Source organism: Heptranchias perlo, chromosome 5 (genome assembly GCF_035084215.1).
Source record: "Heptranchias perlo isolate sHepPer1 chromosome 5, sHepPer1.hap1, whole genome shotgun sequence".
NCBI classification, from domain to species: Eukaryota; Metazoa; Chordata; class Chondrichthyes; order Hexanchiformes; family Hexanchidae; genus Heptranchias; species Heptranchias perlo.
Genome location: NC_090329.1, coordinates 121,203,143 through 121,212,326, shown reverse-complemented (window position 1 = coordinate 121,212,326; position 9,184 = coordinate 121,203,143). Strand labels below are relative to the sequence as shown.

Sequence of the window (9,184 nt, the reverse complement as noted above, 5' to 3'; positions counted from 1 at the left end):
TGGTGCATCTTGGGAATGGCAGTCAGTGGAGGGTGACAGCAAACCTCCGGTACCCGCTGCAGTGCAACGTGGTGTAGATGCCTTGGGAGCCTGTCACAGTGTGATGTGACTGTCAGGGATTAAGGCTGAATGTGTCATACAGTCATAGAATGATACAGAGCAGAAGGAGGCCATTTAGCCCATCGTGCCTGTTCCGGATCTTTGAAAGAGCTGTACATTTCCCCGACCTTTCCCCATTGCCCTGCAATTTTTTCCCCTTCAAGTATTTATCCAATTCCCTTTTTGAAAGTTATTATTGAATCTGCTTCCACCACCCTCTCAGGCAGTGCATTCCAGATCATGACAATTCGCTGAGTAAAGAAAATTCTCCTCATCTCACCTCTGATTCTTTTGCCAATTACTTTAAAACTGTGCCTTTCTGCCACTGGAAACAGTTTCTCCTTATTTACCCTATCAAAACCTTTCATGATTTTGAACATCTCCATTAAATCTCCTCTTAACCTTCCTGCTCCAAGGAGAACAATCCCAGCTTCTTCAGTCTCTCCATGTAACTGAAGTCCCTCATGCCTGGTATCATTCTAATAAATCTCTTCTGCACCCTCTCTAAGGCCTTGACATCCTTCCTAAAGTGTGGTGCCCAGAATTGGACACAATACTCCAGCTGGGGTCTAATCAGTGATTTATAAAGGTTTAGCATAACTTCCTTGCTTTTGTACTCTATGTCTCTGTTTAAAAAACCCAAAATCCCATATGCATTTTTAATAGTCTTCTCAACTTGTCCTGCCACCTTCAAAGATTTGTGTACATACACCCCCAGGTCTCTCTGTTCCTGCACCCCCTTTAAAATTGTACCATTTCGTTTATATTGCCTCTCCTCATTCTTCCTACCAAAATGCATCACTTCACACCTCTCTGTTAAATTTCACCTGCCTCGTGTACGCCCATTTCACCAGTCTGTCTCTGTCCTCCTGAATTCTGTGACTGCCCTCCTCACTGCATTTCCGAGTTTCGTGTCATATGCAAACTTTGAAATGATGCCCTCTATACCCAAGTCCAGGTCATTAATATATCTCAAAAGTCATCCACACTTATTGTTGTGATCTTCATGACAGCATCGGGCTTAGCTGTAATGCCTGCTTGTCTGAATACCTTGCTGGCACTCGGTATCTAGGCTGACCCATAAGGAAGGGGTCAGAGGGTGACCATTGCCTGCGGAGGAGTCACCCCAGCATGAATCGGTGCTTTCGGGAGAGTTGGGGAGAAAAATGATGGGGGACTCATCGCTGTTAGGCCTCCTTAGCTTAATAACACCAATTCTATTGTTGATCCAAAGAACAGGCAAGTGAGGCTTCACACACACACACACATACAAAAGTGTTCTTTATTGAATATAACTATTCATTACAAGTGTCGCGATTTCAATGCCCGTTTTCCTCCGAGTGTTCTTCAACGGCTCCAGCACAGGCCTAGGGGTGTTAGAAACCCCACCCTCCCCCCCTAGCAACAATACCTCAGGCTCTTGGTCCACATCAGTCAATCAAAAATAATCAGCTCTTGAGGATTGCTCCGACGGGCAAACACACAGGCGGCCAGTTCCTCGCTAGGAATCCCAGCTCCGTTGCTATGCCGCGACTTTCCTCGGTTCGAGGATTCTGCAGTAAAGTGGCAGCGTCTCCTTCAGTAGGCACACGGTGGTTCTTCAACGGGAGCCATTGGACTCATGGGAGTCAAGGTGCTCAGGGAGCGGAACGCAAAGCTCGATGGGTCGTACAAATAGTGTGGCTGGGGACAGCTGCCATTGATGCTCTGGGGGAAACACAAAGTGAAGACACTGTCAGCAAATCAGTCCAAGGTGCTGCTTGTTTGCAGGACAATAACAGCATTTGCATTCACATGGCACCTTATCACATCCCAGTGCCTCACAGGCAATGAATTACTTTGAAGTGGGGTAAATGTGGCGGCCACTTTGCACGCAGCAATTAAAGGAATCTATTCTAGGTGTTGGTTGAGGAAGGGATGTTCCGCCAGGGCACCAGGCCTTCCTGCTCTTCTTCAAATAGGATCATGGGATCTTTCACATTGTCACCGGTGGCAGATGTGGCCTTAATTTAATCTCTCATCTGATGCCTCCAACAATGCAGCACTCCTTCAGTACTGCACTGTAGAATCAGCCGAGGTGATGTGCTGAAGTCCACAGTGGGATTTGAACACAACCTTCTGACTCAGACATGCATAAGACAGCTGAAGACAGGGAGATGGGGGAGCATTAAAAGACAAAAGGCAGTGCCAGACCAGCCTAGGAAGAGACAACTGTGCAACAATCAATGGCAATTAGCCTCAGCAGGTATGCCCTTATCTGACATCTGCAGTGTGTGTATTTGTTTGTGTGTGGTGTGTATATATGCATGTGGTGTACATGTGCGTGTGTGTGCTGTGTATATGTGTCTATGGTGTTTCACTGAGCTATATTGGCTCCTCATCCCCCAACGCCCCAAATTTAAACTCTCAACCTCATGTTTAAATCCCTCCCTATCTCTGTCACCTCCTCCAGCCCTACAACCCTCCGAGAACTCTGTGTTCCTCCAACTCTGGCCTCTTGTGTATCCCCCACTTCCTTTACCCCATCATTGGCGGCCGTGCCTTCAACTATCTAGGCCTTAAGTTCTAGAATTCTCTCCTTAAACCCTTCCACCTCTTTACCTCCCTTTCCTCCTTAAAATCCACCTCTTTGACCAAGTGTTTACTAAACCCCGCCTTATGTCTCCTTCTTTGACCCGGCCTCGATTTTTGTCTGATTACGCTCCTGTGAAGCACCGTGGGGTGTTTTTCTACATTAAAGGCGCTATATAAATGCAAGTTGTTGGATGAAGTCTTTGCAGGTCTCTTCAGAGGAGAACTTCCAAGTATGGTTTATTTAATAAAGGTGGGAATCTATTAAAGGAAAACTCCAGTCACTCAGACGAGCCACTGGATGGGCGATATGGGAAACAGAGAACGCCACAGGGACAGTTGGCAACAGATTTCCAGACTCTTTTAAAAAAAAACCACCCATGATTCACACAGGACATTTAAATAAAGCTCTCCACACATTTAAATTTCTTGCACGCATCACAAGCATTTTAAAAAATAGAGTGTTTGCAAATCACAGGACTCACGAGTGCCGGCAATGCCGCAGCGCCGCACTAGGGGGAGCACTTGCGAGGTTGGGGGTTGTGGCTTGTTGGAGGAGCAGAGGGAGCTTCACTCCGCAGCTAATCCCACTGCGCCCGACCTGAGAGTGTCTGATGGCGGTCCGAAATGGGAAGGTGTTCCATTCCCCAACACCGACGTCCCTCACAACATTCACTCGAGAGACAAAGTGCTTTTCTGTTGCTAGGCTGCGTGCTGCGGCCTACTTGGATACCTGGGCTATACTGTTGCACCACTGAACAGGACCCCTCATTCAAACAAAAAAAATTCTCTCTTAGCACTAAGCCCTAACAAAATTAAATTTCACCAGCCTAAGTATTAGTGAAGCAGGAGCCAGGTCTTTTATTTGGTTTTTGGCTTTTATGCTAATGTTTTACAAATGTTAAAAGATTTGGTCAGCAGCCATCACAGGCTTATTCACACGGTGATTTGATTACCAGGTTATTGTGACACAGCGAAGGGAGGGTATGGAATTTGATCTTAAAGGCACAGTGCCCCACATCTCACACTAAATTAATTTTTTTTTAAATCTCTTTCGTGGCAGCAGGAATTGGGTGTCAGCCTTGGCTCATTTGATAGCCCTATTGCTTCTGAGTCAGAAGGTTGTAGGTTCAAGCCCCACTCCAGAGACCTAAGCACAAAATCTAGACTGACACTCCCCCGTGGAGTACTGAGGGAATGCTGCACTGTCGGAGGTGCCGTCTTTCGGATGAAACGTTTAACCGAGGCTCCGTCTGCCCGCTGGGTCAGAGGTAAAAGATCCCATGGTGTTATTTTGAAGAAGAGCAGGGGAGTTCTCCCCAGTGTCCTGGCCAATATTTATCTCTCAACCAACATCACTAAAATAGAATATCTGGTCATTATCACACTGCTGTTTGTGAGATCTTACTGTGTGCAAATTGGCTGCTGCGTTTCCTACATTTATGGGGAAAGAGCAGGGGAGCGGGACTATTTGTATAGCTCTACCAAAGAGCCGGCACAGGCACAATGGGCTGAATGGCCTCCTTCTGTGTTGTGCTGTTCTACGATTCTATGATTCTATTATAACAGTGACTACACTTCAAAAGTACTTCATTGGCTGTAAAGCGCTTTGGGATGTCCTGAGGTCATGAAAGGCGCTATATAAATGCAAGTCTTTCTTTACCTGAGTAAGTGGGGGACGGGACAATGGGGTAAACAGTTTCTTTCCTTCACGTGAATGCAGATCACCTTTATACAAAGGCCTGGAAATGTCACCGTCGCCCTGCTCTATTATTTATAAGACAACACAAGCCCATGGGTCACACAGAGGTGAGCAGAGGTCAGAAAATGTCATGCTTGTGTTCCGGAAGAAAAGGGGGGATTGTATATGGAACACTAACTTCATTCAGTTCTTTTTGCTCCTCTTGACATGAAACGAGAAACCCAGGTTAGTTTTAGGAGATTGTGCTCATAACTGCAGGTTCAGCAGCTCCCCTGGCCTTTGCCGTTTGATGCAAATAGAAACAAAGGGGATTGTTGAGACCAATGGCAACTCATGGAATTATTGAGTGTCTGTAGAGATCTGGCCCCGATCGGGGGGGGGAGGGGGGTTAAAATCGGGCCCTTAGTCTCAGGTGACATTGCACATTCCACTCTCAATCTCTCATCTTCACCCCTGTCCCCTCTCTCTTTCTCTCCCTCTTTGCTCTCACCCACATTTCTTCTCTGTCCCCCTTGCTCTCTTTTCCTTCACCTCGTGGCTCTCCATCCAGTCAGCTTCCTTCTTTCTCTCCATAGCTTTTCTCTCCTCTCTCTCACACCCTCTCCCTCCTGCCTCTCCTAGCAGTCGGCCTCCTCCTCCTTCATCCCACCCCCCCCCCAACCCTCCACCCCTTCTCTTTCCACACTCTCTCTCTCTCTCTCTCTTTCTCGCCCCATGAACCTCTTTGAAGTTAGTTCAAGACACTCAGGAGAAGGTCACTTGTCCGCCTGCCCACTCCGTCAGTGTGGGATGCCAAGGACACTGAAAGGGGGAAGAGTGTCCCCGGTCTGGAGACAGTCCTCCAGTACCTCATCCAAATGGCCTTTCCACGTGTATGAGCCCATCGCATGACGGGGCAGCGCAGGCGAGCCTGACTGTGTCCCTGTGCTTTCCAGCAGTGCTATTGGAAAGTGTTGAGGAGCCAAAACCCAGAGCGATTTTTACCCCTTTCCTAGACCAGGGAGGGTTAGGCCAATTGTTGCACCCTGACAGCAACAGGAATAACTGATAGAACAAACCCCCAATACTCCTAACTCTACCCACAGAAGCTTCCAGAATATTTTCCGATCCCTACCAGAACCTTGTACGACATGGTACCAAATTCTAAAACATTCGATGACTGGATTAATTAAGAAAACAATGTGGAGAGTGCATTAAGACAACAATAATTTTTTTTAATGGCAGCGAGTTGTAATGATCTGGAACGCACTGACTGAAAGGGTGGTGGCGGCAGATTCAATAATAATTTTCAAAAGGGAATTAGAAAAATACTTGGAAAGAAAAAAATTGCAGGGCTATGAGGAATGAGCAGGGGGAGTGGGACTAATTGAATAGTTCTTTCAACGAGCCGGCACAGGCATGATGGGCTGAATGGCCTCTTTCTGTGCTCTAGAATTCTCTGTGTGCAGAAAGGATTAGGCTTGGCTGCGATCCTCCTTCTCAGGACAAATAGCTCATCGATACTCACTAATTAGACTCAGCCGTGAAAAATGGCCATTTGCATGAGGTACAAGAGAGCGATTAGCATATGTGGAACAGTACTCCAGCAAGGAATGGGGGGGGGCGTGGGGAATGGAAGAGAGAAAATAGGCAAAAAATATTTATGCTCTTGTCTTTTGGGTTATTGATATTTAGCACAGTTTCTATAGCACCTTATAGAACACTGGGATCTACCCAACAATGTGGAAAATTGCCCAGGTATGTCCTGTCCACAAAAGCAGGACAAATCCAATCCGGCCAATTACCGTCCCATCAGTCTACCCTCGATCATCAGCAAAGTGATGGAAGGTGTCGTCGACAGTGCTATCAAGCGGCACTTACTCACCAATAACCTGCTCACCGATGCTCAGTTTGGGTTCCGCCAGGACCACTCGGCTCCAGACCTCATTACAGCCTTGGTCCAAACATGGACGAAAGAGCTGAATTCCAGAGGTAGGTGAGAGTGACTGCCCTTGATATCAAGGCAGCATTTGACCAAGTGTGGCACCAAGAAGCCCTAGTAAAATTGAAGTCAATGGGAATCAGGGGGAAAATTCTCTAGTGGCTGGAGTCATACCTAGCACAAAGGAAGATGGTAGTGGTTGTTGGAGGCCAATCACCTCAGCCCCAGGACATTGCTGCAGGAGTTCCTCAGGGCATTGTCCTAGGCCCAACCATCTTCAGCTGCTTCATCAATGACCTTCCCTCCATCATTAGGTCAAAAATGGGGATGTTCGCTGATGATTGCACAGTGTTCAGTTCCATTCGCAACCCCTCAGATAATGAAGCAGGCCGTGCCTGCATGCAGCAAGACCTGAACAACAACCAGGCTTGGGCTCATAAGTGGCAAGTAGCATTCGCACCAGACAAGTGCCAGGCAATGACCATCTCCAACAACAGAGAGTCTAACCACCTCCCCTTGAAATTCAACGGCACTACCATCGCCGAATCCCCCACAATCAACATTCTGGGGGTCACCATTGACCAGAAACTTAACTGGACCAGCCATATAAATACTGTGGCTAGAAGAGCAGGTCAGAGGCTGGGTATTCTGTGGTGAGTGACTCACCTCCTGACTCCCCAAAGCCTTTCCACCATCTACAAGGTACAAGTCAGGAGTGTGATGGAATACTCTCCACTTGCCTGGATGAGTGCAGCTCCAACAACACTCAAAAAGCTCGACACCATCCAGGACAAAGCAGCCCGCTTGATTGGCACCCCATCCACCACCCTAAACATTCACTCCCTTCACCACCAGCGCACTGTGGCTGCAGTGTGTACCATCCACAGGATGCACTGCAGCATCTCGCCAAGGCTTCTGCGACAGCACCTCCCAAACCCGCGACCTTTACCACCTGGAAGGACAAGAGCAGCAGGCACATGGGAACAACACCACCTGCACGTTCCCCTCCAAGTCACACACTATCCCGACTTGGAAATATATCGCCGTTCCTTCATCGTCACTGGATCAAAATCCTGGAACTCCCTTCCTAACAGCACTGTGGGAGAACCTTCACCACACAGACTGCAGCGGTTCAAGAAGGCGGCTCACCACCACCTTCTCAAGGGCAATTAGGGATGAGCAATAAATGCTGGCCTCGCCAGCGACGCCCACATCCCATGAACGAATAAAAAAAACCAGGGTGTTACAGCAGCCTATAGAACACAGGTTGTGTTGCACCCTATAGAACACAGGGTATTATAGAATTTATATAACACAGGCTGTTACGACACCCTATAGAACATGGCTTGGTGCAGCAGCATATATAACATCCGTTGTTATAGCAGTTTGTATAATACAGGTTGTTACTGCACCCTATTGAACATGGCTTGGTACAGCAGCTTATACAACAAAGGTTGTTACAGGAGCTTATATAACACAGGTAGTTACAGCACCCTATAGAATACAGGTTGTTACAGCACCCTATAGAATGTGGCTTGGTACAGCATCATATATAACACAATACATGCACTCCCCACCTGGAAACCATGTGGTCTCCTGGGGAGGCAAAAAACAGATAAAAGCAGATTTAATTTCGTGCAGTTTTGCGCACCTATCTTCAAAGGGACAAGAATATATTGGAGAAGTTCAGAGGAGAGCAACAAGGACGATTCTAGGCCGCGTAGAGTCCTGCATCCTACAGTCATAACAGTCTTGGTGCTTCCAGATCAGCATGCAAGACTGAGAAGGATGTCAGTCTAAGACCAACCCTATTACTCACTCAGCTGATAACTGAAGTCAGCTTCACTCAACTGTTTCATCAATGACCTTCCCTCCATCATAAGGTCAGATGTTTGCTGATGATTGGAGCTGAACGCTGTGCATTCACAATACCTCAGATAATGAAGCAGTCCATGTCCACGTGCAGCAAGACCTGGACTACATCCAGGCTTGGGCTGATAAGTGTCAAGTAAACATAGTAACCTCCAAGTTCCCCTCAAGTCACACACCATCCCGACTTGGAAAATATATCGCCGTTCCTTCATCGTCACTGGGTCAAATTCCTGGAACTCCCTTCCTAACAGCACAGTGGGAGAACCGTCACCACACGGACTGCAGCGGTTCACCATCATCGTCTCGAGGGCAACTAAGGATGGGCAATTAATGCCGGCCTTGTCAGTGATGCCCACATCCCAAGAATGAATTTTTTTTTAAATGGAACAATTTATTGGAACACACTTTCTTTTTAAGGTGATATATTATAAATTTCAGATGCTGCAGCTGCAACCCACTAATTTCTGAACAAATTAATTTGCAGTAAAGACACAGCAGCTTCCGGCAGGCTGTAAATAATAGGGTCAGGGTATTATAAGAACACATTGAGGACACTGCGGGAGTGGGATGAGTAAAACATAGAGAGCACTCTATCCAATGCAATGGCCTTGCGACTTGTGAGCTTGTGTCAATCCCTCGTGAAAAAAATCTTTTTTTTTTATTTTCAACAGCCCGCCCACATAGTATCCTGTTTAATAAAAAGTGATTTTTTTCATATTTAACAGTTATTCCTCTTTTCAAATTGCCGATTATGCCCATTCTATTCTGTATCCCTAGCTGGTGACATCCTAATTGCTGTATTGTAGGCGAGGAAATAAATGTATATATTTAAAATGCTTTTATAAAACTGCAGTTGAGGACAAATGGAATAACTTTAAAGGCATACTACTCAGCAGGCAGGTTAAATGTCGAGGGCCTATACTCAAGCTGCTTTTGAGTTGTCAGCTTTTGGAGGGTTGCGAGAGCTCTTTTGAGGCCAATAGTCAACCTTTGCTAGTTTTCTAGGTTGATATAGATGT

The 9,184-nt window shown here is 46.7% G+C and overlaps 1 protein-coding gene across 3 annotated transcripts in view; it reads right to left on the bottom strand.

The window, feature by feature from the left end:
• Positions 1 to 1,363: 1,363 nt before the first annotated feature.
• Positions 1,364 to 9,184, bottom strand: part of si:dkey-16j16.4 (uncharacterized) — a 106,233-nt gene continuing 98,412 nt past the window's right edge. For 2 of the 3 annotated variants that reach the window (XM_067983908.1, XM_067983907.1), the window contains one exon: positions 1,364 to 1,806. In XM_067983908.1, coding sequence (XP_067840009.1) covers positions 1,678 to 1,806 — 129 coding nt within the window. In that variant the 3' untranslated portion in view covers positions 1,364 to 1,677. The remainder of the gene's footprint in view (positions 1,807 to 9,184) is intronic. The other variant, XM_067983909.1, reaches the window with a different exon arrangement.